We start from the raw sequence: 14,602 nt of genomic DNA, 5'->3' as shown, positions 1-14,602 counted from the left end.
CCGGATGTCGTCACATTGTAAACGTTGACAACATCCGCTTCCTGCTAACCGTTACAGCGTCTTGCCTTGGATTCTGATATCAAGGGATCTAATTTAGAGTAAATCGTATTTCGGCATAAACGCCTCTGAGCGGGACTAATTTTATAACTTGAAGTAAGATGAAAAATTAATCGGCGTCACGACTTCAGGTTTCGTGGGAGATAACTTCGGATAGCCTAAGTTACGCGGCTGCCCAATTGAAATAATAATAATAATACTACTAATAATAACACAACTACTACGATTAATAATACTACTAATAATAACAGTAATAATAAAAATAATAATAATAACGCGTTGGGGTTTTGCTTGACATTCAGCACATTCAGTCAGACATAAGCAATTCACGAAATAAAGTTTTTTTTTCTATGCCCTTTCTGACGTACACAATAAAAAGACAAAAAAATAATTAACTTATTATTCAACACTGTTCCAAATACTAATTTCAAAATAGAAGCACTGCGGTACTGTATATCCATTATTCTCCCGTAATGAGAGTTTCCCTGTTAAAGTTAGCATAATGGACGCATTATTATCATGGGAATTTTATCACTTCCTTGAAACAAGTAGTCGAATTATTCTTGCAATATGCATAGAATTCAAACTTATAATTTAACTTGACTTTGCAGTTCTCGTTTGTATTATGTGTACTCTTTTGAAATGTTTTCATTGTAAGAGGTAACTTCATTTCCCACAAATCTTTGCGGTGTCATATGACTATTTCACGTAGCAAGCATATTTAAAAAGAAAATCCCCACTCAAATCAAAACTAGTCAGACCTGAGAATTTACTTTACTCGTAGAAAACCGATGTCGATTCGCAGAGACAGATACGCAGTTCAACAGGTAACTAGGCACTATGTTTAATGTTACAATTTGCGATCGAATTTCTTATTTATCTTCGATGATAATACTGCTTTCGTGTCTATATAGGGATTGCAAATTCAGTAGAAATTGAATTACTTGTGTTGTCATGAATATCCATATTGTTGTAAATCCAGCATATGCTTTCATACGCTCCAAGTAGCTTATCTGGGATTTAACAGTATGTTTATTTGATGTGTATAAATGTTGCATTCGTTTTGCAGTTTAATTTTCAACTTTTATTTGAATAAGTATTTGTATATACATATGTAGGTCTGATACTTCAAATTGCACTTGGCTATACTGGAATTTTGATACTCTTGAATTTAACTTTGCAGAAATATGTATATTTTTCTGAAGTAAACTGAATTTATAACCTATTAATATCTTTGGCTTTTAATGGCAAGATTGTTTAAAGCCTATTCATTTTACATGAATATGTTTCTCCCATTTTTTGTGTTATCTCTTTTCAGCACATTAATCACCTACCATTCTCTCTGCCTGTTAGATCTTGTCAGTGATGCCTCCTACAAAACTTACAGGCCTTGTTGCCGCTACGTTCACTCCATTGACTGCCCAAGGGTAAGTGGATTTTCGAGAACCAGTTCAACTTCTGTACGTGTATTGCTCAACAAGATGTTCAGATTGTGAGCATATAGGGGATATTTCTTCATTAATTAAAAACAAAATGCAAACGGGTGACATAAAAGGACAGTCTGAATTCATGCTGGAACAAACATGGTGACACTGCCCATTCCTCCTTTGAGAATAACTCCACAAATAATTTGAATTAGATAATCGTCACCATTTCAATTGCAGTTGTATTGAACAGCAAATTTGGGATTATTTGTGATGGATTAACCGAGTTTGTGCAATCTCTCCAGGGGGGTGTCAAAATAGGTAGCTCATGATGCTACACTACATCACTAACTTAATTTAGTTTGGTTTTTGTATAGCTGTATATGCCAATTGGGGAAATGGCATATGTGTAGATGTTGCACATGTTTGGTGTTTTGTTTTTGTGAAACATTTAGGTCTATTGTTTTCCTATTTTTTTTCCAAAACAGTGATATCAACCTGTCACAAATTGGCCCTTATATTGACTACCTGACAGAGAAGCAAGGTGTAAATGCCATTTTTGGTAAGTTCATAAGCAAAATCTTCCTCTGATATATGTAACTAACTCAGCCCAACCTCAGTCCACCTCAGACCCACATAATTCAATTAGTAATATTTTTGATTTTGATGTGATCACAATGTTGAGAGATTTGTTAATGAACACTGAGAATAAGTTTTCGGACCGAAACCTAGATGACCAATAAAGGTTGTTTAGATTTACTGTGGCTGGTGTTAAAAGTGTCAACAAAGTCATCCAAATCCAAGACCAACTTGGAAGGTTTTCGAGGCCAGAATCATCTCTGATGTGGAGATGATAAATATGGTGGTTGTGGCTGTTGTTTGTTTGTTTGTTTGTTTAGCATCTATTCGATACACAAAAAAAGTTTTGGAAGTAATGCATAGTTTTAAACGTCTATAGTGCATATTATATTCAGTGGCAAATACTGTATGAAGACATTTAGATTTTTGTTGTTGCTGTTTTAATGAAGACATATAGCACACAAAAAATGAAAAAGACGCATGACACATTTCCAACATTATTCAACTCAAGTAAAAAATGAAAAAGACGCATGACACATTTCCAACATTACTCAACTCAAGAAAAAAATGAAAAAGACACAGGACACATTTCCAACATTATTCAACTCAAGATGTTTTGAAATAAGCTATTACCACATACCTTATTTTTCATCATCAGCTTAACTGTTGTATTTCATGCCAACAAAGTTTAGCCTACCACATTACAGATCATTAAACTAAAAGCAAAACTAGCTTCTTCTCGATCCAACTTGAAATAAATATGTCACTGTGCAGGTGTTGACAAATTTGTGCAAAACGTAATGGATGCTTTTTTTTGTCATCAAGATTCTAACGATATCCTCATATTTGTCCCTGGACTTATTGCTTTGTGATTAAACGTGTTCTTTTTCAAAATAGGTTCCATGATGAAAACACCTTGTCAAATAGAAATACTATATATTGTAAAGATGTCATCTTTTTTCATCTTGAGAAAAGACAAACACACAATGTCACGCTGACCTTTTAATCTATTGTTTTAAATCTGTATGTTTTTTTCTCAAGCCAACAGTTTTATCTTACTTTGCAGATAAATGACTTTATGAAGGTCTGCAATTTTGCATTCTTCAGTTTTAGCAAGAGTCCATTGACCATTTACAATGATAATGTTTTTTCTACATTGATCTAAGTCAATCAGCTTTTTCTTTGTGTAGCTAGCAAAAGTGTTTCTCCTTATCTTCTCTTATCAGAAATTGTAGTAATCTCAAGTTTTGCATTGTTCTCTCTTTAAGGCATGTTAAAGTCTTGCCTAGCTAAGACTCTTTAGAAGCAAGACTTTCCATATTTTGTTCCTGATAGGAAGAATCAAATGAGAAACAAAGCAAAACAAAACAAAACACCAAAAAACTGTATTTGCCAACAGTGAACGGCACCACTGGAGAGGGCATGTCTCTCAGTGTGGAGGAGAGGAAGATGTTGGCAGCGGAGTGGTGTCAGAAAGCCAAGGGAAAGTAAGTTCTCATGTGCCTTTTTTCAGGAAATTAATTTATTTTTTAATTTCTCAATTTATATGCCCTTATACACAAAGTGTTCCCTTCCATTGTATATAAGTCATCAATAACCACACTGTTGCCATCTCATGACGCAATTTGGAAAGAGTCTGTATAACAGTGGTCAGGCACAGCAGCCATGTTGCGATGGTGCTATCTGCTTAAATGATGAACTTTCAGCAAAATGCACAAAACTCACATTGCCTCTAAACTTTCATAGGTATTTGCAATAGAAGTCCATAAGTACTTCCACAGCAACAGGTTCTTAATTCATAATAATGGTGAATCATAGTCAATCAAAATATAACGGTTGCTAAAGGTGGTGTAACAACACTTATGGGGCAGTTACTCACAAAGGGCAAAGTAGATCTGTTTGCTTTACTGTTGATGTGACCCAGGAGATCCATCTTCAAATAATATCAATGATTTGAATTTGAAACTGCATTAAGTTTGGTTGGTGTATACTGTGTGTTTTCATTTCCGCAGGATGAACCAGGTGATTGTGCATTGTGGCTGCATGAGCCTCAAAGATTCCAAAGACCTGGTGAGTTTCTGCCATTCAATTCTGAACAGAATATCAGATAGAGTAAAACACCACAGTGCTGTAGAGTTTTTCTTACTAGGATATCCAGTATCTTGTATATACCAAAAAAAAATAGTATTTTCCCTTATTGTCCTTTTACTCCTGCCTTCTTGTAGTGCAAGTACAAGTACATGTACCTGGGCATCTATATAGACAATAAACTAGACTAGACGATGAACACAGATGATGTATACAAAAAAGGTCAGAGCCGCCTGTTCTTTCTCAGGAGACTCAGGTCTTTTAACGTCTGCAGAGCCATGCTGCAGATGTTTTATCACACAGTGGTGTCCAGCATCATCTTTCACGTTGTAGTGCACTAGGGCAGTAGGATGATGGCATCTGACACTAAAAGACTCAATAAGCTCATCGGGAAGTTTGGCTCTGTCCTGGGAGTTGAACTGGACTTGTTACTAGAGGTTTCTGAGGGGAGGATGCTGAAGAAGCTGCTCTGTATCAGGGACAATGCATCTCACCCCTTTCATGCTGTATTGAAGTGTTGCTACAGCACTTTCAGCCATAGACTGAGACCTCACAGAACACCACAGAAGGTCTTTCTTATCTGTGGCCATCAAACTGTATAACTCCTCCCCTTTCTGCAAGAAGGAAACCTGACAGCATAAAATCAGTATCATGTTTCGAGTCAGAAATTGACAATAAAGCTGACTTTGACTTTGACTTTGACTTTTGGGGAATGTATGCAGTGTTGGAGCCTTCTAGCAAAAGAATTCAAGATTAATAAAGTTCTATTATATTCTATTCCATGAATCCTTAAAGGATTCAGGTCATTTGTAAATTACCATGGTGATTTGCAAACTAATAAAGTGAGATCAACGGATTCCTCTGGTTGCCTGGCTGGATGTTGGCAGTAGACAGTATGGGAGTCACCAGATATTAAGGGGATCATACTACCCCCATCTTTGCCAAAAATGGCTGAATGGTTTAATTAGCAAGCATGTAATATTCACGGATCAGGTGCTTTCACATACCTGCTCGATGCAACATATCTCCAATAAATGCAAAATAAAATATCATTAACTATGTCAGCAAATAATAAGAGTGTCTGTTTTCTTTCATACATACATACTGATCAAAATGACAGTGATCACATGTTGAAGAGTTATCATTGTTCGTCTGCACCATCTTTGTCGCCTGCCAGGCTGCTCATGCAAAGGAAATCCAGGCTGATGCAATAGGAGTCATTTCTCCCTCCTTTTATAAACCCAGAAATGCAGGTAGGAATGTCCAAATATCATTAGCAATGGCAGAATTCGGCCCAAACAAAATAATCTTCTTCTACAAAAAAGTTGCAATACTTCCTCCTCTCTTGTTTCAGATGCATTGAGGTTATACCTCAAGGAGGTAGCATCAGCTGCCCCATCTTTGCCCTTCTATTATTACCATATTCCAGCCATCACCGGTGTTAAAAGTCAGTAACATTGATTTATTCTTTCATCCTGTCACAATGAAAACATAATTCTTTGATGTTCCTACCTACGGCGCACTGATTTTTTTTTTTTTTTTAGTCTTGGCAAGAGATGTGTTGGAAGATATTAAGAACCTCATTCCATCTTTCATGGGTGTGAAATTCAGCGCAACTGACCTGATGGACTTGGGTCTCTGCATCAAACTTTGTCAGACCTCCTGTTCAATCCTCTACGGTGTAGATGAGGTCAGCTTGTTTTTCCCCATCTGTTTTTTTTGTTGGATGCAATAAGCCTGTCGTAATTGCACATTGAACCTCTGTTCTCAACTGTAAAAATGGCCCCTGACATTTTTTTTTTTTTTTTACAAAATCCTGCCACAGCAACTTCTAGCAGGTCTGGCACTGGGAGTGGATGGAGCAGTTGGCAGGTCGGCGTGCGATGTCTTTCATGCAGAATGCTAAGTGCTTTTTGTTCTAATTCTGCAAGTTAACTCACATCATTAATTTCTCGGACCACAGCACTTATAATTATCTTGGAAGTCATGCCAACAAGCTCCTGTCAGCATTCATGCAAGGCGATCTTTCCCAGGCCAGGGACATTCAGGTACTGTGGATTTCTCAGTATCTTGATTTTTCATGCCATTGGCCCTCTCTGATATATTTATTCAATTATATGAGCAGTTCAAGATTCAGGAGTTAATCAGCCATGCTGTCAAACAGGGTGAGTAAATGTTTTTTATATTTTACAAAATGATGTCTTGTTGTGTTTTCTACCTGTGAAATAGCTTTTTTTTCTTAAAGGATTTGACGTGGGAGTGAACAAGAAGTTAATGAGTGAGTTGTCAGGCTTGAGTCTTGGTCCTCCTCGCCTCCCCGTAAATCCCTGTTCTTCCGAACAAGTCAGTTCTATTGTGGAGAAATTTAGAATACTTTTTCCTGATGACTGATGTTTTTTCACAACGCAGAGCCATTTTCAACCTTCAGTTAATACTAACCTTCACTCCAATGTTTCAAACATTAAATCATGTAGAGGTCCGTAAATATCAAATATAATGTATACTGGCGGTTAATATCAAATACAGGTAAAAATAGAAGTACATTTTTCACTCTTCATATACATCATGGTTTTATGTAAAATTTGACAGGAACTCTCCAGTATCTCACCCTTTTTTAAATCTTTGTAATGATGTCATGAAATGCACGCAGGGTGTCATAAGATCTGGAGGAAATAACTCATATTTGCCTTTAAATGCAAAACTGGTGTTATTTTGTGGATAAGTCTTGTTGGTTATTTTACCTCATGCATAATTGCATCCAGCCCAACAATTAGTCTCTTTTTCAAAGTTTATCTACATTGAAATTGGTTGTGCAAAAATACAACCTCTGGCCGACCCTATCAGGAGGATAAGGGAGACAAAGAGGGCATTGATAACAAAGGCAAAGCTGCTGCAAGAAAATAGATGAATGCCTTGCACCACAGTACCTCATGAATTATTTAGTACAATATTATTTAACACTGTAAAATATCATGCAGGCCTACTTTTGATTCAACGCCAGACTCTGATGCAGTGACTGTTTAAATAAACCCATCTAAGTTTGTGGATGTTACTACATTTGTGTGGGAGGTTGGAGTACCTCCCTATTCAGGAAAGCCACACTGCATCATATCCTGTTTTGTCATATCTTACCTAAACTACCACAAACACAATGGAAATCTTGGTTTATTGAAGAAGACTCGAGAGTAGCAATGCAGACCGTCACACATTTAGACAATGGTCACTCAAATAATAAATCACGTATTTTCTCATTTAATAACTTCCATGCATCCAGTAGATTTTCCCCCTGGTGGTCAGAAATAATGCAGATCAAAATAAATACCGCATTGGTCCTGACTTTTCAGACTTTCTTACAATCCATGATAAAATTGCCAAAAATGTTAAGAATTGTATACTTTTTAATTAAAAAAAAGGGAAATGTACATCTTGGAATTGTTTTGCACGGACAAATAATCACTTTTTTTTACTAATAAATGTACTGAGAAATAAGTTATTTGTGTCCTTCTCATCTTTGGTAATACATATTTTAGAACCACAAGGTCAGATTGACTGGGGTAAGCCTGTTTTTCTTGTTTTTTCACCTTTAGTGTTACAGATGATGTAATTGAGAATGGGCTAGTACTCTAAACAGATACATTTTCTTGTTGCACAGGAATTCATGCAAGGACAGACAAATATATTTGATCTGTGCATAAAAAAAAATCAAATTTCAGCTCTTTTCAAACATTTATTGCATATACATTACTCTCTTATACACACCCGCATCATACACTGGTAAGATCTTTTGGCTACTATTTCTCAGTGTTTATAGTTTTAGATTTGCATAGAATAGTGGCTAAGGGTTTTTTTTTGTTTGTTTGTTTGTTCGTTTTGTTTTTTGTTTCTTTGCCCAAGGCTGAGTAGCGTATTGAGACATAAACAGAATTTGACATTAAATCCCAGGAACAAATCGTTGATCCACTAACATAAAACTACTGCTTTAAAATAACATTATTTATATATTTTATAATATTACATCTTTTCGTCGTCGTTAATAGAATGTGGCGCTGTCAGAAAGAAAAAAAAAGACGGAACTTTACCCGTGAACCCCTTGGTTCCGCATGATGAACCGACGGACGAATTAAGCAGGTACACGAAGATCCCGTTTTTCCGGCCAGCTCAGCGCGTCAGTCCTGAGGTGTTGTCCGCCTACAGTCCTGTCAGACGGCGGTTCTCTTCCCTTTGGCTCAACGTTCAGCGGACGGCGGAACAGCGCGGAGAGATGGTGCTGCTGACAATGATCGCTCGGCTGGCGGACGGACTGCCGCTGGCCGCGTCCATGCAAGAAGACGAGCAGGTCACAATTCCAGCCTTTTCAGCCTTTCTGCTCGCACGCTGTATGTTGGCTACCCCCCCAAAGGACGAGCTATAACTGTAGAAAATGCTGTAATGTCAGGTTGAACACGGCCCCCTAAGCCAACAGCTGTGACTCCCCAACCCTCAGGGGAGTTTGTCCCAGAGGTGGAGGCCCCGCTGGCCTGGAACCAGGAGAGTTGTTTTCTTGCAGTAGGCCCGTCTGCCTTCCTTGCCTTCAGGGTGCCTTTTATTTACCTAAAGCCGCTGGCAGTCTCTTGAATACCAAACGACACCGTGTTACTTTCAACCCTGACAGCGGTCAGATCTAGGTAGTTAATAGAGGAAACTCTGCTATTTGATGAGTCATGGCTATTATCAATCTATCATATCTCACTTGATGCACTGACCTTATTTTCAGGCTCGAAGAACAGGGCCAGTGCTTTCGCAAGTCCTGCTACTGGTCTGAGCTTCATCTTTATCAGTTTCAGAACAGATGTTTATATTTCATGGTAATGCACTTAAAGTCAAGAACAATTATTTATCTCAGAACTACACAAGGTTATTAACCATGAAGTGAATATTATATCAAGTTGAAATTGAAAAGTGCCTTTAAGTTTAAAGTTACACTTAGGATATGAAAAGCTCAGAAGAAGGCTTCCATACGAAGTATCCAATGATTATTTTGTTTAAGAAAAAGGTAATTTACAATACTGAGTACATTAGCCACTATGAAAAGTGATAAGTCCACCACAATTTTTGTTCGTCTCTCTGTCTTATCCGGCTAGAGTTTGAGACAAATGCCTTTCTGGTGTCTTAAAAAAATGAAATAACATCTATCCTGGATTGAGCTTAAATGTTCACTTTTTTGGTTGGTCATTTGAAATATATTTGTATTTTTAGAGATACAAAGGTTTCTGAATTGAAGGTGCTCTCTTTAAATTGAGAAATAATGTGAAATGTGATCATTAAATTATGACAAGGCTTGCATTCCTCTTTACCTCACGTAATGATACTAAACTAGGTTAATTACATTTTATCTATCAGGTAAAATTATTTTATTACCTTCAGGAAAGGGTCAATATAATGAAAATAAAAAATACAGATTGAGACTTTTAAGAATGTGTGTGTTGCTTAAAAATTCATGGCACAGCAAAAAGTATTTTCTGTTTAAACATGGAATTTTAACAAGGACCTAATGTATTTCCCCTTACTCTCTTGATTGCTTTCGAAAGGGAAGTGAAAAGGTTGGTGTCTCTGCTCTGTGCTTTAATGACAGGTGTTTGCATGACGCCACAATGTCACATTCAAGAAAGCAAGCTAAACACTAGTAGCAGATGCCTGGGTTAGGTATAGCATCTATTAATGAAAAAAATCAACAAGATGTGTATACTATCGAGACTGTATTCAGTTTCGGATATCACATCGGTCTGCTGAATTTGTCCATTATATCAAGCAGTAGTTTTCAAGACATGGGAGAAATGAACTGTCAAGTTTAGCATGCAGCAGCTTTTTGTGTATTCTTCAACGCATCTAAGGGTCACCATTTTTAAAATTTGTCGTTGTTGTCTAGTCTTTTGAATCTAGAGATAACAATTTGAGAATACGTTCAAAATCCATTTCTTTGCCCTGAGTATACGCTGCTTTTTCTTGAAGAGATATGATCCTGCCATTTGGTAACCAGCATTCATCTGCTGGTTGTTTGTTTGTATTAGTTGGGTCGTGACCTGCAGCAGTACCAGAGCCAAGCTAAGCAGCTCTTCAGAAAACTCAATGACCAAAGTCCCACACGGTGCACTTTAGAGGCAGGTTCCATGGCATTTCAGTGAGTATGAAGCAAAAATCAAGGTTTATATCTAAAAGACAGAGGTCATGGATGCTCTTGTGCTTAACGTTTCAATAAGTATTTTTTTTCTTTTTTGTTAAAGCTGATGTACAAAGTAAGCCGTAGCATTTCTTTCTCTGCTTATACCATTGCTCCACCTGTGTCTTTTTGCAGCTACTTTATAGAGAAGGGAGTGTGCTATCTTGTGCTCTGCGAAGCCAGCTTTCCCAAGAAGTTGGCTTTTGCTTACCTAGAAGACCTGCAGGCAGAGTTTCACGAGCAGCATGGAAAGAAGGTCCCCACCGTGTCCCGGCCTTACTCTTTCATCGAATTTGGTAAGCAAAATGGCTAGAGAGTGAAAGGAGCTGGATAGCAATGACATGTTTTACTTGCACATTATGGGTCTGAACATCTGATCAATGATCTACTCTACATAATTTGTTTCACAATGCATCAGCAAGTGATTTGCACAAAAAAGGAGAGCAAGATCAAAGTATTTAGCCTAAAACTATTATCGCCGTGATCAAAACCATTAGTGAACCGATAGTCTGGAAACTGATAGTTTGGAGAATTTTTATACACATGTTTGTTTTATTTTCTTTATTAATGTAAGATGAAGGCGTAAAATGTTTATTAAAATTGACAATGATTGATGCAAACTTCTATGTTTAGTCATATTTTAGGGGTATAGTGAAGCTAAAACCAGTAAAACATGATAAGATATAGTCTTTGTCCGATTTAGTCACTTGATTTGACATTTTTACTGAACAGATTGATTATTAATGTAAATCTCAATATAAATTGAAAATATTATTTTGTAATCATCGGTGCCATTTTAGTTGTGACGATAATTATTAGTATTTGGCTTTAGCTTATTTTTAGTTTTTGCGCCATAAATTGAAAAAGAAAATTTGGAAATATCCTTGAATAATTTTATTTTAAAGGTTCAACTTTATATGTCTCACATCTGTTGAAGGTCTTCAGTTGGTCATTTAAAGTAAAGTGCAGTTAGCTAACTTGAGTTCCTATTTGAAAATTTCATAGTAACACATTTCTTATCCAAATTGCGTGCAATGTTTCCTTTTGTATCCAAGCCAATTTAGTTCTTTTTAAAGTAGTAACATTTTTTATCAATTTTATATATAAAATGCATTTTGACGGAGAACCATTTTACAGAAACACTCCACAGGTTAACTGTAATTCTTCTGTGTTTCTCCTTGATCAGATACCTACATCCAGAAAACCAAGAAATCCTACATCGACAGCAGAGCAAGACGGAATCTAGGCAGCATCAACACAGAACTCCAGGACGTCCAGAGGATCATGGTGGCCAACATTGAAGAAGTACTACAGAGAGGAGAAGCTCTATCTGGTACGTCTGACCTTTGACTTGTGGTGATATCACCTGATAAATTTTGTCTCTCCTCACTTTCATTTATCTATTTAGAACTCATGTTCCATTTTTTCTTTTTCCCTTCCCACAGCACTAGACTCCAAGGCCAGCAACTTATCATGCCTGTCAAAGAAGTATAGGAGTGATGCCAAGTATCTCAATACCCGCTCCACCTATGCCAAACTGGCAGCAGGAGGAGTCTTTTTCATCATGTTCATCGTCTATATTCGCTTCTGGTGGCTCTGAGAGACAGTGGAGGGAAGAATTGAAGTTGAAAATGAGCTGCAGACACTAAAAAAAAAGCTGTCAACTCTGACTAAACAACAGGATCCGACCCGCAACGAGGCTCTTCAGGCTGTACGACCACTCATTTCAGTGTGTATGATGTCGCAACTCATAGTTCCATTATTAGCAGTTAGAGTAATACACGCTAGTGTTTGCCCTGGTCATGTATGTATGTATGTATGTACGTACGTATGTACGCGTGTTTTTCTGTGTGTTTGAGAGTGTGCACATGTATATGTGCATTCATATTCGTTCAAGAGTGCATCAGGTCTATTTTTTTGAAGATTTTTGTGAAATAGGGGAAAAATGATAAACAAATTTGCTGTCAATGTTCTTTCTAAATCTGCACCCTAATAGGGCTTCTTGATTTAAATTTGTTTACTGTCTAATAATATGGATACAACATTTAGTTTATCCTGAGCACATCACGTGGTTGTTGACATTCACTATCTTCATAATCTTAGTAGTGCTGGCTTGTTTTCCCTCGACATGCTATGAAATATCCCAACATTAATCATTATCCTGTGAAGCAACGTGAGTATTTTAAGATATATTTTTTTTAAGTTTGTGTTTGGGGGCTTTCACATTTGTCTTGATTTGGCTTCTTTTTTTCGTCATAAGGAGATACCAGTGACAGGATTACCTGACCTCAGAGTGTTATAACACTCCTTTATGCTCTCCTGCACCCTGACTATGTGGACCAACATTTTCCAGTTGGCAGGCATATAAGATGTTGCTCTCTGATTAGCTCCCTGTATCAAGTTTACACAAATGTATACTAAATTCAAAAAGCAGTTCCGGCTAAGCATTGAGAGCATTAGTAGGCAGTTGCAATTTGCTCAAAGTTGCAAAGGACACTTGTTTCTGTTCTGTTGGCTATCTGAATAAAATTATTTGCACAACATGTTTATGTTCTTGGAGATGATCTTTGGTATAAAAATGATTATCAGATGATATTAACTAGTAATGCAAATCAAAATTTACTGTCTTTTCTGTGTAATGTTAAGATCTATAAGCTGATGTAGCAAAAAATAATGAACATCTTCAGAGGGACAGTTCAATCCAAATGATTCTGTTGTCCCTGGTCAATTAACAGTCCAATTTCCATTGGGTAATAAAGCCATAGAGTTTCTGTTGCGTCATTAATTAAACTGAATTTCATATATCAACTCACTTTAGAACAATAGTGGGGGATATTTTCTTTTTTTAGTTCAGGACAGTAATGTCTCTTGAATTCATTAACACCAAAAAAACAGCATGTTGGAACTCCCAACTGTCTTTTATACTTTGGGACCAAATTGTGAATGGGGAAAACAGACTCAACAGGCACTGCTAGGTGTATTGTCACTTGATAACTGATTTTATGCAGAGCTTGGAAACCTTTTTTTGGGAGGGATTTAATTCATGTTAAAAAATAAAAGAAAAACAGTTCACCTTTCTTATCTTCTAGATTGTCTAAAGTGAAATGTACTTCTAGTATCCAGAAGCTAATTTCCAATGGACCTGCGTCTTAATCAAGCACTGTCTGCTTTTCCCACTCTTGACCACCAGGTGGAAAACTTTGCCTGCAATTGGTCTGGTAAAAGAACAACTGGATCAAACGCCCTCCTGTCTTTGGACCTCTGCAGAGGACAGTGGCCTCCAGCTGGCTGAGATCCCAATCATAGGTTAGCCTTGAAAGATGGGAAGAATATAGGCTTAGCTTTGGGGTAAGAAGAGTAAAAATAGACTTTAGCCCATAGCAGAAGACCAGCACACAGCTGCCACTGCAACTACCAATGCTGAGCACACAGAGCCTGAGTATGAGTCTGTCACTTTGTAGAACAGGAAATATCAGAAAAAAAGAGAAGCAGTGGAGGGTAGCTTGCCAGAAATCAACCACAGGGCACACGTTGACCTTTTCACCCGAAAATTAAGTTTTGTCTCATTTTTTCATAATTTCTTTGAAATTTTATTAATCAGCAATGTCACCAAAGGTAGTTTCCAAAGTATGCTGTATCCATGTCCTATTTGTTTCACATATTTTGGAAATCTGTTCCTGCCAGCATTGCTTTTTTTAAGAACACTCATGATCTATAAGTTGCAATTGGCATGCACATTTTGCAGTTGCATGAATGAATCCGTTTAACTTTTGCCATGCTGCTCACACTCTTATCATTTCAACTCACAAAACTTGAGTTACTTACCAGTGTAACTATAAAGTAATAATACTAACAAAGTGCCCTGTGAAAAACAACAAATGTCAGGGTTACATTTTTAACGTAAAAAAAGGGGGGAAGTCAAAGCACTTGGATCTTTTACTCTTAAAAAAAGCAGAAATATACTCAAATAAGTAGTCAACATACTCTTAAAGGAAATAAAACTGAATCATTTCAAACAATAAAAGATTCTGATTTAGACTCTTTGAAATTAACATTTAAAATGTAGATTACAAGTGCATCAACCTCTACAGAAATAACTCTTGTGTTCTGACATCAAAGATATATATTTTAATATCATCACCTTCATGGGGCATGAGTGATTAAGAAATCATTGTCAACTTGAAGAACTTTCAAAAGTAACCTATGCATTTCTTGTTACAGGCACATTTTCAACGGCATCCCAATAGAAGTTTGATGT

General features: G+C 36.9%; 2 protein-coding genes across 2 annotated transcripts; both read left to right on the top strand.

Annotated features, from left to right (window-relative positions):
• Positions 1–771: 771 nt before the first annotated feature.
• Positions 772–7,628, top strand: npl (N-acetylneuraminate pyruvate lyase (dihydrodipicolinate synthase)). Its single transcript, XM_086161882.1, has 12 exons — positions 772–884; positions 1,411–1,484; positions 1,970–2,043; positions 3,460–3,547; positions 4,073–4,130; positions 5,326–5,401; positions 5,503–5,595; positions 5,693–5,838; positions 5,974–6,020; positions 6,112–6,196; positions 6,274–6,313; positions 6,394–7,628. The coding sequence occupies exons 1-12, from the start codon at positions 849–851 to the stop codon at positions 6,537–6,539; spliced, it is 963 nt and encodes a 320-aa protein (XP_086018008.1). The 5' UTR covers positions 772–848; the 3' UTR covers positions 6,540–7,628.
• Positions 7,629–8,278: 650 nt separating this feature from the next.
• Positions 8,279–12,887, top strand: sec22bb (SEC22 homolog B, vesicle trafficking protein b). Its single transcript, XM_086162281.1, has 5 exons — positions 8,279–8,484; positions 10,196–10,305; positions 10,480–10,640; positions 11,531–11,677; positions 11,790–12,887. Exons 1-5 carry the CDS (start codon positions 8,410–8,412, stop codon positions 11,942–11,944), a joined length of 648 nt encoding a protein of 215 aa, XP_086018407.1. The 5' UTR covers positions 8,279–8,409; the 3' UTR covers positions 11,945–12,887.
• Positions 12,888–14,602: the final 1,715 nt, after the last annotated feature.

This window comes from Fistularia commersonii, chromosome 16, assembly GCF_037954325.1.
Source record: "Fistularia commersonii isolate RoL2024-O1a breed Wild chromosome 16, RoL_Fcom_v1.0, whole genome shotgun sequence".
Taxonomy (NCBI): domain Eukaryota; kingdom Metazoa; phylum Chordata; class Actinopteri; order Syngnathiformes; family Fistulariidae; genus Fistularia; species Fistularia commersonii.
The sequence above is the reverse complement of the archived record's forward strand: the minus strand, read 5'-3'. Positions and strand labels throughout refer to the sequence as shown.